Below are 17,562 nucleotides of genomic sequence, written 5' to 3' on the forward strand. Positions count from 1 at the left end.
AACTTAACGAAACCCACATTTTGATTAATTGTTCAACATTATTATTTTCCTAAGACATATCTTCCACAGTTTAATCGCCATGTAGTTGATTCAAATTACTCCTGAGGAAATAAAAACAAAAATAAACCGGGATCGACATTGTAAATCTCTAACCTGACGGTTCGTTCTTTACATAAGGCAAGATCTCAGCAAAAAGAACAACAATCGTGAAAGCTTTTCGCGATCGTCAAACTAACGACATATAAATAAGGCCAGCAAACCATTAAAATGGAACTGACACAAAAAAAATGAGCGAGCACAAACGAAAGATCCGAAAGAGACGAAGTTTGCAAAAAAGTTAAGTCACATGTGATCGTACCCTACCTTATGTCTTCAGATTTATCCCAATTCGGTCCCCTAAAGCGGAGAAACTTTCTGCTCCTTGTGTATATGTATAAAGCCACTCATATGAAAACGGGGAAGCATTTTAACATTTAAAATCCCTTCCCTCGCGCTTGAGTGGTGTGCAAAATCGATCCCCTGCCATGCATGGGGCCAAACGTTGGCGACTGTTCACGAAACGATCGAGACGATTCGAGTTGTTCTCCCCGCTGAATGTTTAAACCACGTTCAAGGTTTCTTCTCGACAGCGCCAGATGGGGCAAAATTTGTGGGTGGATATGGTCGTTTGTTTGACTGTCAAACAAAGCTTTTTACTGTCGTTGACGTCATGTATGAAATTTCTCAATTTGTTGTTAAAATGCAGATTTTTAAAGGTAAGTAATCATCACGATGCCTATTTTATGATAAAACTCCTATAATGTTATTGAAACCACTTGTTGAATTTCATTTTCACTTTCCATTTGTAAAGAAAAAAATCAAAAAAGGAGCTACATTTTGTATCACCGTAGATTGGCATGATGCGACGATGATGATCTCATCCTGTGTCCAGTGATTGAGAGTTCAGAATATGAAACTCCCGGATGGAGGCGTTTATTGGCGGCAAGGTAATTGGTACCATCGAGAGCGCCAAACGAAAGTTCGCTTATTATTGGATGAGCTCGGCCCCACCGTGTTTGTTTTATTTATTAGTTTTTGCGTTACGAACGTTAATTGCAAGGAGAGTTGTCTGTCGCTAAAGGGAATTTGCATATCGACCTACCCAGTCAGTATTCGAAAAGCAAGAGAAACCGCAGCCATGCAACGTGTCATCGTCATGCTAGTTGTTCGTAGAAGACGGTTTGCGCTAAATTTTCTGACCGTCTGGTCTGGTGATTTAAACGCCTGAAAGTAGGCAAGGAAGCCCGCCGATTACCACAGTATATACAGCAGTTGTGTCGTATTAGAGTGGTTCAAGAGGGTTTGAAGCAAAATAATGTCCTGATTTCAAAAAAGCAAGGTAAAAATTTGAATAAGTAGCGTTCACTAAAAAGAGCTTGATTCTGATTGACGGTTGGCCTTATTCATCATCTAACTTTTTTTCGGATGTAATAAACTGGTAACACTCATATTGTAGGCGTAAAAATTTTTTATTCAAAATTGTTATTGTTCATTTACTCATGTTTTATTCATACAAACAATCAATCCAGTGAAAATAGATATACAAACTCAATACAGTTGGTTTGGTGAACCAATTTCTAGGGTCCATTCATATGTATCTTTGTTAATCTTTGAGTATGTACTCAGACATTAACCCCATCGTTGTCTCAAACCTGTATTTCTATTTCCTATGGTTTCGTTTTGTTTCCATATTGGTTTCGGCTTGTTCCTACCATTCCCTTGGTTATCGAATCCGTTATTTTTTTCGGTTTTACTATTTCTGAGGATTTCTCATAAAAACGGGAGTGAAAACATTTCTAAATAGACCAAGAAACAAAAAACAAATGCAATTATTACTATCGATTCAGATTTGTGTGTTAGCTTTTAACGTTAAGTTTTTGTTTGTTGTTGTTCTTCGTTTATGTTTAATCCCTGGGCGTGGTTTCTTAGTTTTGTTGTGTACTCGTTTAGAGTTGATTTTTGCTTGTTCATTTGTTTTCTTCAATTTGATTTCTCTTTGCCATATTTCTTTGCGCCTGGTCTTAACCGCTCAGAAAAATGTTCTGCATAGGAACCGAAACAAAACCTGCTAATTTGAACGTCGAATTTAAATATTTGAACGAATAACGGATGGAAAATGGTTGGATGAACGAATATCCTCGAATTTGCTGTTTCAAATTACAAAAAAAACCATTACTTTCCCAAGAATGAAGGATTTTTCAAAGCAATTTTTTGGAAAACCAAACCATTTTGATCGACTATTAATTATCAAATTTTACGGCCTAATTTAAGCATCGCGCGACTCGCAGCACGTTCACGAATGTAGTTATATTTCTACCTTCTTTCCACATTGGGGGGCATGCATTTTCTTCTGTATGTTTTCGTTTTTGCTTTTTAATCTACTGTGTCAACTTTCCGTTGCATTTTTGTATTGTTACTTTCGCCTTTTGTCTGTTATTGCGTAGTTCAAAACTGCAGTCACATTCTTGCGCGTTTTTCAGCACCGAATGTGTACTTTCATTTGAGTTCGTTAATTTTTTTTTCTTTTCAAAGGTAAAAGGTGTAATACGATTTTGCTTTCAGTGTTAGTGATTTGTTAGTGAGACTAAATAGGATATACTTTTGTCAATCAGAGGTCACACCCTGTGCGGGTTTGTGCCCTTAATTAATTCAATTAGTAGACTCTTTGATACAGCTTGCTGCTGGATGAGTAAAAACAAGAAAAACTTTTTGATTTTCTCTTGTTAAAAGAAAACTTTGACACACGGTTTATTTTTTGTTATGGGACCGAGCGGAATTGTTGGACATTTTTCGACTCGGACCCAATTTTCGGCGATTTTTTTTCGCATGTCTTCGTCTGTATTCTTATGACAGTGAGTTTTCTCATTGCACGCGTTTTTTTTTTGTCAAACTTTTTGTTCTTCTATACATCTTTGTGTACGTGTTTACCTGTGAGAGATAAGTGGGTGCAATTTTGCGCAAGTCTACATTTCAAAACACTCATTATTCTCTGATTACCATGTTTTTGTGTATCTGTTTATTTAATTATTCTTGTTTGTTAATCGGCTCTTTGCCCTTTAGATCTTACCCTATAGTCTTGTAATGAAGAAAACCTTTCTTTGCTTTGTCAGTAGCGTTGATTTCGGTTTCCCATTTTAGTTCAAATGTTGCTTGAGAATAATTTTTGTCTCTGCATTGAAATTTTTTAACTTGATCAAGAAAATTGGATAAAGCGTCTAAGCTCACACTATCTGTTGCATATTATACTTTGTTAACAGCGGGGCGCTTATTCCGCTTTTTTCCACGTTTTGCTGATGAAGAGTTTGCACTAGTGTTAGAGTCAATTTTCACATGCAGTTATGCTAACACTTAAATTTGCTCTCTTATATCCTAGCTTACGATCATTGTTGGACTACGTATAATTTAATTTAGCTTCTGAATATTCCAAAGGGGAAAAGGTACAAAATCAATCGCATTTAGGTTGATTGGAGTGAATAATATAAGGTAAAATTGGTTTCCACTCGGATCGACGATTTTTTTTTGCCATTTATCCAAGACCAATCGAATCCGAGCTGTTAATCCCTAGAATCTAGAATAGACTGAAACTGTTGGTCTCCCAGGTCGGGAACTACCCAGCCGATTAGAAAACTGGACGAAGTTTCGTTGTGTCACTCATCTTATCAATTATTTGCTTTCATTCGTCCAGATTTCTTGCGGCATTTTCTCCTTCGATATTAATGTTCCTCTTGGGAGTTTTTCCAGTCACGATATCCTTACCTAACTTTTCAACCATAAACTAATTATTAGATTTTGCTTTGCTAAGCTGTTATTGTTTGCAGAATGTAAATTGTCGTCGTGTTTTTCAATTCCAAAATCTCGCTGTTATTTCTATTAGCTCTCGTTTCTTCTTACAAGAATCATGTCTCATTGGGGGACTCCGGTAAGTTTCTTCGCAATTAGAAACCACAAAAATCTATATACCCTAGTAAGGGCATTTTAAATCAGAGTTTTTTTTCTGTTGCCGTTCAGTGATTGAAAAATCTTTCATATTTGCTTATTGTATTATATTCGGTCGCAGCGCTCTTGCACATTCTCTGCACAAAAAGGTACGCTCGGCAACTCACATATTCCGTCATTTCTTCATTTAGTTTTCTTTTAACAATGTTACACGATTATCATTTGTTTATGCATTTTGATCTATCGTCATCCTCAAATCAGTTGTTTGAACAAAAATTTTAATTTGAACTGCTTTTATTTTTCATATCAAGTACACGTTGGCATCGATTTCATTTTCAAAGTTTGCCATCAGATGCCACTTTTGCTCCAACGCGTCCGTTTAACGTATATTTTGTACCGCAATTTTTTTTTCACCGTCAGTAGCCAAGAAGAAAATGTCGCCGCTCTTTCGTTATGTGCACCTCTCCTCAACAATATTTGCCTAATAAAACTGAATATCATGTAAACATTCTCAATATAGGTATGTTTCCATCTCAACTATTTTTTTATCTCTGCTCGAAAAAAATTAAGTTATTTCACTGATTTTTGTAAGAGTATGAATTTATTCCATTTCATTCTCAATCAACAAAAGTAGAGATGTATTATGGATTGCATTCTGTAATTTTACCGTTTCACATGGTATGTTGTTGTGTACAAAAATTTAAGAAGCCTTATAAATGTTTGGTTTGCTTTTTCTCTCTTCAGATAAATAACAGTTTTCCACATTTGAATAAAAAAAAACGTAGTCAAATTTGCGCTCCCATGGAATTGCTTTCCTTTTTGAACGACACTCTCGTTTAGACAAAATAATAAATTGAAAACTAACCATTGAAACCCAAAACCTAACAATATCTCTTGAGAATTCATTCTTTGTTATCAAACGGTCGAGGCGCGGTCCCGTTTTTTTCTTCACTTACTAATGCTAAATAAATAATCTCTGTTAATCTTCGGTTACTTGTAGTTATTTTTTGCTTTTGAAAATGTTTCTGTGTTTATGTACTTGGGTTTTTGTTTGTGTGCCAGCAGAACAATACTAATATAACAAAGAAAAAGAAATAACAACTGTCGCATCGTTCATCAACTTTCACCGAAACCCTTTTTCTGGAGACATCTGGCAGCCCTCGATGCGATCTTCTCGGGCAAATCGGCGCCATTTACTTCCAAAAGTAACGAAGTAATCAATGGTAGCACCCTCAACTGTCCGAAGCGTGTACACCATAACGTTGTAAAACTTCGCAACTTGTATCTTTCTATGAAAACAAAAAATTCGAGCACCGAAGGCCGACAGGTACAGTGTGTGGCATTTATAAAGGATTCTCAATGTTCCACGGTACAAAAATTCTAGCATCCGATTGCTTGGTGTGTCCTTGCAACACCGCGCGCTGGCTTGCTCATATTAGTTCCAAAATTCGTTCGGCAGAAAGTGGAACCTGGGGTGCAAAATTACACTTATGAATTGGGTTCAAACAATGTTGGAGGGTTCGTTCGTTACTCTAACGAGGTTTTTTTTTTGTTTTTCGAAAGGTTCCCCCGAAGGTGGCAGATTGGATTTGCGGCTTAGTAACGTAGAAGTAGTTCCATCTGCGCTGCCCCAGGGAACCGATTCCTTAATTTTTCTTCTTCAGACTCTCCTAACCTAATCGACGATGGCGACCTTCTTAAAAATTCACAATAGCGTAGGCGAAATCTCCTTCAGAAACAACTTCCTTTTGATTGTTTTGTACATTTAGGGACTGACGACAATATTTTTAAAGAGATTTTGTTGACCACGACGCGTTGGTCACACGACGATTGGAACACACCGTTCAAGAGCCTTCCCGAAAAGACCGCTAGCGAACCGGTAGTTCTCACCGATATTCGGACATTCTGTGTTAGCGTGTCGACTTAGACGGCCGTCACGTCAGTCGTTTCGATACGACTTCCCTCCAGCACGGTTCCATTGGTTACGGCCGGTTCATCTCCGCCACCTTCTCCTCCACCCTCCTTGCGTTTCATGATCTCACACTTGAGGGTCACTTCCTGCGAACCACCGCCTTCCTTCTCGCGATGATTCACCGTCAATACCAAATTTTCCAACTGCTGCAACAAGTTGGCTCCAGCTTGCTCATCTCCCAGCTCCGGATTCTTAGCGAAATGCAAGAAGCATTTTCCGTGGTATCCATTCCAGGTGATGAAGATGGGATTGCAGTTTCGTGCCCGCAGTTCTTTTTTGAGATCTTTGATTCGCAGCGATCGGGTAATGTTCGATACTCGAATGCACAGATCCCGATCGACGCGTCCGCTCGGCTTGCGTCGTTCACCCTTTTCGCCGTTTCTCGGCAGCCGTCGACGGCGATTCTGTTTTTTGCCATCGCCACCCTCCTTCTCGCTGTATCCACCTTCGCCTTCAGACTTTTCGGCTCCCGACTCACCGACGTCCTTGTCCCCCCGGCGAGGTCCCTTGCGGAACCGTGGTCTACGGTGGCCCCGACCGCCACCCTCCCTTCGCTCGCCATCACCACCGGTTTCGCCGTCGGTTTTCTCTGCCCCATCGTCGTGGCTCTCGCCGTTTTGCTTCTCGGAGCGACGACGGCGACGGTTCTGTCCTCGCACCATACGGCGCTGTTTGGCTTTCTTGGTGTACGATTCCACGTCGGTGTCTTCGTCCTTCAGTTCGATCGTCTTGCCGGCTCTAAGAGGAAAAGAGGAGGAAAAGATTTCCGTTAGGATTTCTCAAGATCAGAAAAGTTAACATAATTCCGGTTATTACTTGCTCGGGGGATATGTATCATTTGCAAAACAAATCGTATAAAAACTTCGGTAATTCTAAAATCCGTATGAAATTTATGAAGTTGAGCCTGGGTCAGCCCTGAGACAGAAAAGACGAAAAACCTAGGATCTGAGACATGAAGCCTAAGATCTGAGACCTTAAACATGAGGCCATGGACTTGAGGTTCGAGACCTAAGTCCTGAGACCTGAGAGAGAGATTAGATTTGACTAAGCCGAAAATGGAAAAGTATTGTCGCCAACGATGCCACATTTTGATCAGTCTCATCAGTGTATCTCTTTCTGTTATATTGAGACTTTTAGGGGTGAGAATAAGATACACTGATAATACCGATCAAAATGTGGCAACGTTGATTGTCGCGAAGCGCATTAGCACGAGCAAGGCCCCTCAGGCGGCTCAATTGTTTAGAGCAGTTCCCTTTTAATCTATGTCAGAGGTCAAAGATGGACTTTGGTAAACGTGAGTCGACCCATTATACCGATAGACCCAGATTAGCACATTAGGGGATACAGTTGATCCCCGTACCTCGGGCTGCGGTTCGCGTTGCAGAATCTACCACATAGGTAACCAAATAAAAAAGGAGTCTCTGTTAGAAAGTCTCAAGACCCAGGTCTCAAATACAATGAATAGTGCATTCATCGGAATTACCAGGTCTTACGTTTTAGCCCCGGCGACTGCTGACGTTCTTTTTAAACAATTTTTTTTTCCGAAACTCACCGGATGAGCGCGCCTAGATCCACAAGACACGAGAGTACAAATTTTTATTCCAATATTTATATTTGAAACTGTCATTTTCAACCAGGTTGTTGCCCAACAATTTCGAAGTTATCAGGCAACACCAAAATTGAACATATCGTGTTCGCACAAAAACAAGAATACCTTTTTTGAATTCGTTCAAAAGTATCCGTTCGAACGAAAGTCAGATACGCCTTAAACGAGAATAAGGATGAAAAATCGAGCCCGATGCGTCGGGCAATTGGCGCTTAAGCCTTAAATAAACAATGGACTGCTTACGATACCAGTGCCATAAGGATGTAAACTGGATCCACTACTGTTCATAGTATACAATCCGGCTAGAAGCGATAGATGAAAAGCATTAAAGCGAAAGCGAAAGTTTGCGAATGTCTGTTACATCCAGTGATTGTATTCAGTTGAGTGTGAATGGAACAACCTTCTCTCGTTCAACGCTTTACTCGAAACCAAAGATTGCTTTGAGGCAGCGAAAACGACAAAACCGATGATGCAAACGCTCTCAACATGGCCCAGCTTCACGAAGCAATATACATTCGGCAATGAATCCGAAAAACCAAACGAAAGGCTTGTGTTGAAAGCTGCAAAGCTTGGATCCCATCTCGCAGAGCGGCAGCACCATGAACATTGTGTAGGTGGCGCCAAAGATTTGTTCAAAAAACAACGGGCCGACTATCTTGATACTTGGTGATCTTTTAGGCTGATGTCAAGCTGAGGCGACAAGCAACGCTTTGGGTTCTACGTTCCAACAAGAATTGCAATGCAACGCATTGGGATGTCATGCTGGCGCGACATGTCGCTTTGAAATTCCCTACAAACCATCACTTCTCTACATCTGATAATGCTTTGAATCGTCTCCTTTCTTTCGGGAACCATCAAAAACTTATCAGATCATGCTCGGATAGCAAGAATGCCGAAATTTGAACCGACAAAATTCCTGGTTTTTTTTGCGGGAATCAAGAATTTATGAAAATTTTCTGTCGATTCAGATATTTTTTAGTTTATTATCACAAATTTGGACGGATCTTCGAATTATTGTGGTTAAAACCCGAAATCACTGTTTAAAAACGAGAAAAAAAACAATATTCCCATTGGATTTCCTACTTGTCGCGCTACAAAACACCCTGGCATCAGTTTTGTCGCACTTTCCAATGCGCTCAGCATTGTCTGCGCTTTTTCCATGGAGATCAAATGAGAGCTGGTTTGTCGGGTAAACGTGTTGCGTTGCTTGTCGCCTCAGCTTGACATCATGAGTATGTATGCCTCGTTCTCTCCAGCATCGTGTAGCAAACGAATGTTGAAAGAGTTCGTTCGGGGCCGCAAACGAAGTGTTCTCTCGGAACAGATCCTACTCATGTGGGAAGGTTTGAATGAATGTAGATATATCGTCTCCTGTATTGCTATGCGAAGCCTCAAAGCGTGTTTTTTGAATGCCTCTGATGAGGAAATGGGCGAAGATTTCAATCACGGGTTACAGCATTTCCAGATTTCTCGTACAGTTTTTGTTTGGACATATACTAAAATTGGAACGTTACATAAAAGATTGACAGAAGATTCCCTGTTTGTTTGGGAATCATGCCGCCCCTTTTCTAATACCTGAAAAGTTTCAAGCAGAACTTACTTTTCCTCCCGTTCCTTGATTGCCTTCAGCACCGGCACGATCTCTATCCGCCGGGAAGACAACAGTCCCCAGTGGATGCCGGTCGGCCGCGGCAACTTGGTCTTGGTACGGATTACCTCCGTCGGTGTTACGATCATGTCCAGGGCCAGATCGAACGGCTGGAACAGCTCCCCGGGAAGAGTATCGACCACCTGGCTGTCATGAACCGTCGTCACGATCAGCGTGTCTTTGGTGATGATGCCCAGCTCGGTCAGGATGCCGATGTCCAAATCCACGTATCCATTGCCCTTGCCGATGCGGTGACCCTCCCGGGAAACCACGCAGGAGCCCACCACAACAATGTCCAGTGGCTCAACGTTGTTGATATCTGTGCGGAGGAAAAAGAAAGAAAGCATTCAAATAACACGTACCCAACCAGACGCTAATCAGCCGATGACCTTTCGGCCCGGCACCGGTAAGAAAAACATCAACGCTTGTTTACTTTCACCACCGACTGTGTGTTATCAGCGTTACACGGAGGAGCAAAGCACAATCCCAAACTTACCAATTTCATCAAACGTGTCCTCGCCATCTTTCAGCTTGATGAGTCGCTTCTGGCGATCGGCATCCATCTCCTCCAGGTTGCATGGTTTGATTTTGGCATAAACGCTGGCCGAACGGTGCGTCGATGGGATGAACAGAGTTTTCTTGGCCTTCAGGACCTCGAGCTTGATCTGTTCTTGGGACAGGTCGATGTTGACCTTAACAGATTCTGTAAGCGGAAATTAAGAAAAGGTTAACAACAAAATCGACAGGATGTTCTATTTTTTTTTCTCCCGACGCTTATCTCTATTTTTTAAACGTTAAACAATACTTGACTTTTGTTCTTATCTTAGCAGTGACCATCGGAATTAGTCAGCTATATTTACGAATGATAAGATGTTTTATTTGTCAAGCGCGATGCGATTGTATGACCCATATAAGCTAATTAATAGCAGTTGAGAAATTCGTCAGTCGTCTGCCGTTTAAAATAGGCAAAATTGTCTTGAGACAAATTTTTCGAAAAAGAAAACAATGAATTTAGAAACGAAAATGTATTAAAAATTGATTTGTTCAAATTAGTATTGAAACAATTAAGATATTCTATAGTTATGAAAACTTGTTTCTTCAGGAAAACAAAAAACTGCAGCTTTTGAGCTACAACTCAAGCCAAAAAACGATTGATCCCGAGGATAAGAAAATTTCAAAAAATAAATTAAAGCGGGAATCAAACGTAATGGAAAAAACTCAACTCTTAAGGTAAAACTGAATTAAAGAAAATATAACATTGAAATAATTTTATTATTAACTAGCATCTGAAAAGGGGATAACTGTAAATCTTCAACTTACTTGCTTTCTGGAATTCTTCCGTTCCGGCCAGGAGCTCGGCTGCCTTATCCGATCCCTTAAAGCTGGGAATTTTGTTGTACGGCGTGAAGGGAATCGAAGTGGCCAGCTTCAGTTCCCGCACTTTGCGCCACACATCCAGTCGGAGTGTCCGCTTGGTGACGGCTGTGGATGATTCGAGAGAAAAAAAAACACGATAAAAATAGGAAGCCGAAAGTATACGCATTTTTGACGAAGGTATTTTTGTGAAAATTCAAGAGAAAACTAGTAGCCAACGGGTTGGAGAATTCGCTTGCTCAGCGTAAAATACTCTGCTCTGACATCATCCCTAGAGGGCGTCGACTTTACAATCGAGTAACCAATCCGCCATTAGCAGGTACAATATCTGTACCAACACGTGAAAAGGATGTATCTCCATATATGGCGAATCGAGAAAAACGCGTTTGAAAAAAATACAACCTATTTTAAATCGCTAATTAAAAATCACTTGAAATTTTTACTTTATATGAAAGACAAACGAATTTTAGAAGCATCCCCTACATGTTAGAATAGAGGGATATCAATTTTCATGAAAAAACAACGCGCTATCGTAGATAGAACCTAGCTCACTTAATATTTTGTCTCCCTTGTTTATACACCCTCTGCTATTTTCTCATTTCTAGCTTCAGTTTTAAGCTCGCGTTCATTTGCAACTATGTTTTTATGTTGAATAAAGTGTTAAATCTTTACCAACACATAAAAAAGATCAATCTCCATATATGGCATATCAAGAAAATGCGTTTGAATAAAATAAAATCTATTTTAAATCCTTAATTAAAAATCACTTGAAATTTTTGCTTTTTATGCAAGACAAACGATGTTTAGAAGCAGATAACAGAGAACTATGTGTTAGAATAGAGGAATATCAATTTTCATGAAAAAACAACGCGCTATCGCAGATAGAACCTTTCTCACGTAATATTTTGTCTAACCTGTTTATACACCCTTTGCTATTTTCTTATTTTTAGCTATAGTTATAAGCTCGAATTTATTTGTAACTATGTTTTTATGTTCAATAAAGAGTCAAATTGATTATTTTGAGTTTGTTTCCGGAGTAGTAGCGAAAAAATTTTCCAGAGTAAAGGGTGTATATTAACGTGATGGCAGTTCTGGTTTGAGAATGTTTATAGATCCTTTACTCAAATTGAGTTTTTAATGTAACGGAATAATATTTTCTGAAAAGGGTTTTACCGTTAAGTAGTGCAAATGTTGGCCTATCATGAGGTACTGAAATTGGTTTTTGTTTACTTTTGGAGATAGATCCTTTTCACATGTTGGTACAGATATATCATCCAAATAAAATCTCAAAAATAAACAAAACGGACGTGTTTGAAAATAAAGATGATTTCACCAGTCAGCTCTACTAGATTTTGCATCGAAGAACGTAACTGTCAATCGGAGACAAACTACTGTGTGCCGCATGCAAATTGCGTGACTCGGGACCATACTCACGTTTTTCGACTGGAGTCGCCTCCGTCTCGGCCGCCGGCGCCTCCTGTTGGGTTGTTTCGGTTTCTGTTGCCATTTCGAAAATGTAACAGGAAGATCCTAACGGTTTATCTGGCTAAATCTCTGGTGATGCAGCCTGCAAATAAAATCCAGATTTAAATCAAACGCAAATTACAATTCCGCATATTACGATGATTCGCCCAAGAAAAATGCACGCCGTCTCACTCCAACCCAGTGGGGCGTCACGGCCCATACACATTCATACATCCCTTTCACTTCGCCGCTCTCTCTAGAACCATCCGAAAGAATGATGCATCATCAAAGCAAGCGACCCAGAAAACTCGAAATCTGAAAATTCCCTAACCAAAAAGCGAAACTTTCCCATTAATCCTTACCTTTATAACACGAGTGCTAATAGCAAAGCCAAAACTTCGATCTCGAACTCCTGTTCGATAGATTTTCGTTTCAATTCCTCGCCCTGGTTATTCACCAGATAATAATGGGTAGTAAAAAAAATCACGATTAATTAGTCCACAAGTGCACGCAACGAGGTTGGTTCAACTGCTGACAAAACGCGAATGAAAAAATGTTGGCTTCCGAATCTCAAATCAGCGAACCCAAGCAGCGTTGCCAGATTTACGGATTGTGAGCAGTTCAACGACTCTACGGGTCGATGTTCGAAAAATACGGATTTTCAGCATTTCCTGTACTTACCGTAAAATTGTTACGGAATCCGAAAGAAATGAATTCCCTACGAATTATTAAAAATTTTCAGGGAATTATACAAATAAACAAAGGTTCTTCCTGACAACCAGAACAAAGGTCTTCAAGTTCAAACTCAGAACGTTTTTTTCTTTTTTCGCCAAACCTCCGGATTTGAAAAGTTTGAAATCTGGCAACGCTGAACCCGAGAGCGGTGGAGTCAGCGCGTCACATTCGCACTTCCGCTTTTCCGCGGCCGCGAAGCCATCTTTGACAGTTCCGGTTTCCGATCGGTTCGGATGGTTCAGGTCGGGTTACACCAACGAAAACTTAATACACGCAGAAAAATAATTTTATTTTTTTGTCTTATAAGAGCACCTGTATCCGTGGTTTATTTTTTTTAATTCGTTTATTTGAAACGGCTCATACCGAAGGTTTTAAGGTACCAAAGTCAGATATTTTTTGTATTTACAATTCATTGTTCAGAACTAGAATAGATATAGGGAAAATAGTAAAGGATTGTTTATAGATAGAGGATAGCTTTTAAGAAGAGATTTCGAACATGTTATCAAGGTCTATGATAGACCGTCTATCGCAGCTAATACATCTCTTACAGGGGTGTAGGGCGGTTTTCCTCGGGCCCGGATGGAGTCCAATGAATCCGCTCTTTCGGCTAGATGGTCCTCACATGACCAATCGATATGCTCGATGGTCCGTGGTCTATTCTCGCGTTTAAATTAAAACAAGAATTGGACCAAAGAAATTAGATCCAATTCAGTGAAAAAAAATGGGGTTCAGAACTCCGTCAAATTGGATCCAAATCTCATCAGTTTTGGTTAAATCCTTATGCCAATTCTAAAAAAAAAGTTGAGATTAACCTGGTCTAATTGACCACCAGTGCCGTTATTTTGGTCGGAATTTGGGTCTAAACCAGGTGTTTGGACCACGAATACAATTACTCTTAGAGAGACTTTCAGATAAAAAAAATGACAAAATTGAAAAAAATTAATAACAATAAAAATGACAAAGATTACAAAAAAATACAAATAACAAAAATGAAAAAAAATGACAAACATTACAAAAATGACAAAATTTTCAAGAATGAAAAGAATTTAAAAAAAACATACAAAAATGACATGAAAGACAAACATAAAAAAATTTGAAAAATTACAAACAAATAAAAAGTCCAAAAAATAAAAGATTACAAAATCTACAAAAGTGACAAATAATCGAGCGAATAAAATCGGCTTTTATCACAAAATATGAAAGAAGTAAGAAATCCCAATTAGTTTGACTATTTGTAGGAAAGAAATTTAAAAAAATATGAGCAGTTAAGCATGACGGAACGTCCTGAAAGGGATTTTACTTTGCTACGTTGTGCAAAATGAGCATTAACACATTATTTTGAGTAAATGTGTTTGTTTGTTTGAATGTTTGTTAAAAGCGCATTTTCTTCGCTGAGAGTGTACTCCTCTCAACAAAAAGTGTACAGCGGGCTGAACATTTAAAAATATCGGGCCTCTACTGTAATCGTTACCAATTCGGAAAAATGTAAACAAAGTTACCAATTTTCACAAATTAATCATTCAAATTTTGGTACAGAAAAAAAGTTGTGAAAAATACACGGATTTCTGTCCAAAACGGATACATTTTACAAGTTCCGACGAGTTACGAGTTTTTCTAGTTTTTGTGCAATTTACTCCACGCTGCTAGTTGGATAATTGGACTGTGAAACCACGAATAATCCGTAGCAGAGTTATGAGTACTAGGAAAATCAACACCAGCAACAGCAGCAGTGGATCACCATCGAGAGCATCAACATCTTCCGCTCCCGACTGTGATGGGCGGATGCCCTCGACAAGCACTGCTATGGTGTCCGACGCCAGCAGTGTCCAGAAAGCTTCAGGCTCAACAAATAATGCTCAACGTACTTCCGCCGGACAATCCTCGTCATTGGTTTCGTCCAAATGGATCAGCCTGAACGTCGGTGGTAAGGTTTTTACCACCACCCTAAGCACCCTGATAAACAAAGAACCACACAGCATGCTGGCCCGAATGTTTGCACACCATCAGGAGCAAGAGGATGCCGATGGCTACCCGGGCAATCAGATTGTGATGGCTCCAAGCGACAAGGATGGGCGCGGTGCGTATCTGATCGACAGGAGTTCACAGTATTTCGAACCGTTACTGAACTATCTGCGACATGGGCAGCTGATTTACGACGCCCACTTAAGCTTGGAAGGAATCCTGGAGGAAGCGAAATTTTTCGGCATCGAAGGACTGATCCCGCAGCTGGAAAGTCTGGTGCAGCAGCAGCAAGCAACAAACGTTGAGGATATGCCGCTTACCCGGCGGGATGTGATCAGTGCCCTGATCAAAACCAGCCACATGACTGAGTTGAGGTTTCAGGTTTGTCTTAGCATTGTTTAATCTGATGAATTGAACTTATCTTTCGTTTTATTTTTGAACAGGGTGTCAATTTAGCGGGCGCAGACCTAAGGAAGTTGGACTTGCGCCACATCAACTTTAAGTACGCTTGCCTGCGGGGTTGCAACCTTTCGCTTGCCAACCTCAACTTTTGCTGCCTGGAGCGGGCCGATCTCAGCCATGCCAATCTCGAGGGAGCCCAGTTGCTGTCGGTGAAAGGGCTTTGCGCCAACATGGAAGGCGCCAATCTTCAGGGTTGCAACTTCGAGGATCCTTCCGGAGTGCGTAGCAACCTGGAGGGCGTCAATCTTAAGGGTGCTTGTCTGGAGAATAGCAATATGACCGGAGTCAACCTGCGGGTAGCCAATCTGCGGAACGCCAATCTTAAGAACTGCAACCTTAGGGCGGCGGTTTTGGCTGGTGCTGATTTGGAGGTTTGTTTCAAACAACTAGTTTAATAATGTAATAATCCTAACGATTTGGTTTTCATTTTCAGAGATGCAATTTATCCGGTAGCGATTTGCAGGAGGCAAATCTGCGCGGAGCGAACTTCAAAGATGCCCAATTGGAGCTGATGTTAACTCCGCTTCACATGTCTCAAGCTGTCCGTTAAACGAACGTTACAAGCTCAGGACAGCTAGGCGAAACGTGGTAAGAATTAACGATTTACTATTGATAACACTTACATAAATGATGTGAACATATACGAAAATCGAAGTAGAAAAGTTTAAAAACTCTAACATTAACTTATAACGACTAATAGCGCTAGAAATTAAAGGAAAGTGTCAAGAATCGCGGCTGGATCAGGGTTTCCGAATTGCAATAAATTGACTTATGTTAATCTAATCTAAATGGTAACTACTACATGGATATGTCAATGACGACGTAGCTTACACACAGGCTCTAGAATCGAGCGCCAATCTTAATAAATTATTACAAGGAACGTCGCCCCTGGTTTTGAAATGGGCTAGCAATTTCTTCGAATTTCCTTTAGGTGGCTAAATTTTGAAACACTGTAAGAGTTTTTGTTAGCATTCTCGTTTTTCTTCCAACATCCTCGTTTAAACATCCAAATATGTGTGGTGTCGAAGGCTTTAAATGATGCGCATGTTATCGTTGGTAACTTTCTGAGCTACTGCTTTTATCTGCCTGAGCCGAATTCATACTCGAGTATCGTGTTTACATTTTTTCACATGCATGAATCGTGAGATCGTCGAGGCGAATCTCTGCTTATGTTAGAAGCCTCGACTGTAGTCGTTACCAATGAATAGAATAAAGGTAAAAATGAGAAAAAATGTAAACAAAGCTTCGAGCGAATGTACAGTAAATTTCATTGCTTCTTGTCTGAAATTTACGCTCGAGTATCGCGTATAGGCTGTTTTTACCCGGATGTCGAGATCGACAAAGTTTTAAACAAATGTTAAGGAGAATTTTTCAAGAGGAGAATTTCATGCTCACACTGATGGAACAAATAAGATAAACAAATCCATTTTCCTTTTTTGCTCCTGTACAAATTTCACACAAGAATATCTCTTATACATCTACCCTTAATCTATATGGTAAAGAAGGTTCATGGAGGGCTATGTTCAAAACTATCTAAACCTATTCGTCGTTGCGTTAAGTCCCGCGCGTGTGCCGTGACAGGCGCGAGTCTAGGATAAGCTGCTCTCGATCTGGCACACGACGGGCAAGGTGGCAAACTTCGAACCCTGAAGATAAGAGGTCGGGCTTCGAGTCGGAAGAGGAGAGGTCAGGCCTCAAACCTTCAGGCGGAGAGGTTTGTGTGGTAAACCCCGAGTCTTTATGATAAGAGGTCGGGTCCCGAGTCGTAAGAGGAGGGATCAGGCCCCTTACCAACAAGAGGAGGGGTACAAGTGGTCACCTCGAGTCATTACGAGGAGAGGTCAGATTTCAAGTCGTTAGAGGAGAGATCGGGCCTTGAATCGTGCAGAGGAGAGGTAAACCTCGAGTCGATGCGAGGAGGGGTCGGATCTCAAGTCGTTAGAGGAGAGATCAGGCCTCAAGTCGCGAAGAGGAGAGGTTTGTGTGGGAATCTCGAGTCATTGCGAGGAGATGTCGGTTCTCAAGTCGTTAGAGGAGAGTTCAGGCGTCGAGTCGTAAGGATGAGAGGTTTTGCTGAAAGTGGTCTCGTTAATGAGTATTGCCTTTGAGCGCGTTAGCGCGAATAGACCTCCCACTATTGAAGCATAGTGTACCAAACAGTTCGAGGTGGGAACCAGGTCTGCGGCCCCAGGCGGAGTTTAGGGAGTAGGGGGTATACACGGAGTATATCATGAGTCTTCCCATTGTACCCATGGACCCAGAGTAGCAAACTGGGGGGACGCGGTGGCTCGCCGTGCCTTGGAATACAATCCGTAAACCGGGATTTACCACCTGTGGTTACCAACTAAAAAAAAAAAAAAAAAA

General features: G+C 40.6%; 2 protein-coding genes across 2 annotated transcripts; one reads left to right on the forward strand and one right to left on the reverse strand.

Moving 5' to 3' along the window:
* Positions 1-1,489: 1,489 nt before the first annotated feature.
* Positions 1,490-12,594, reverse strand: LOC129759699 (uncharacterized). Its single transcript, XM_055757213.1, has 6 exons — positions 12,402-12,594; positions 12,010-12,142; positions 10,522-10,683; positions 9,698-9,904; positions 9,154-9,520; positions 1,490-6,685 (listed from the first exon to the last, which is right to left on the reverse strand). The coding sequence occupies exons 2-6, from the start codon at positions 12,080-12,082 to the stop codon at positions 5,899-5,901; spliced, it is 1,596 nt and encodes a 531-aa protein (XP_055613188.1). The 5' UTR covers positions 12,083-12,142; positions 12,402-12,594; the 3' UTR covers positions 1,490-5,898.
* Positions 12,595-14,257: 1,663 nt separating this feature from the next.
* Positions 14,258-16,073, forward strand: LOC129759700 (BTB/POZ domain-containing protein KCTD9). The gene is made up of 3 exons (XM_055757214.1): positions 14,258-15,117; positions 15,180-15,569; positions 15,632-16,073. Exons 1-3 carry the CDS (start codon positions 14,467-14,469, stop codon positions 15,746-15,748), a joined length of 1,158 nt encoding a protein of 385 aa, XP_055613189.1. The 5' UTR covers positions 14,258-14,466; the 3' UTR covers positions 15,749-16,073.
* Positions 16,074-17,562: the final 1,489 nt, after the last annotated feature.

Source organism: Uranotaenia lowii, unplaced genomic scaffold (genome assembly GCF_029784155.1).
Source record: "Uranotaenia lowii strain MFRU-FL unplaced genomic scaffold, ASM2978415v1 HiC_scaffold_249, whole genome shotgun sequence".
Taxonomy (NCBI): domain Eukaryota; kingdom Metazoa; phylum Arthropoda; class Insecta; order Diptera; family Culicidae; genus Uranotaenia; species Uranotaenia lowii.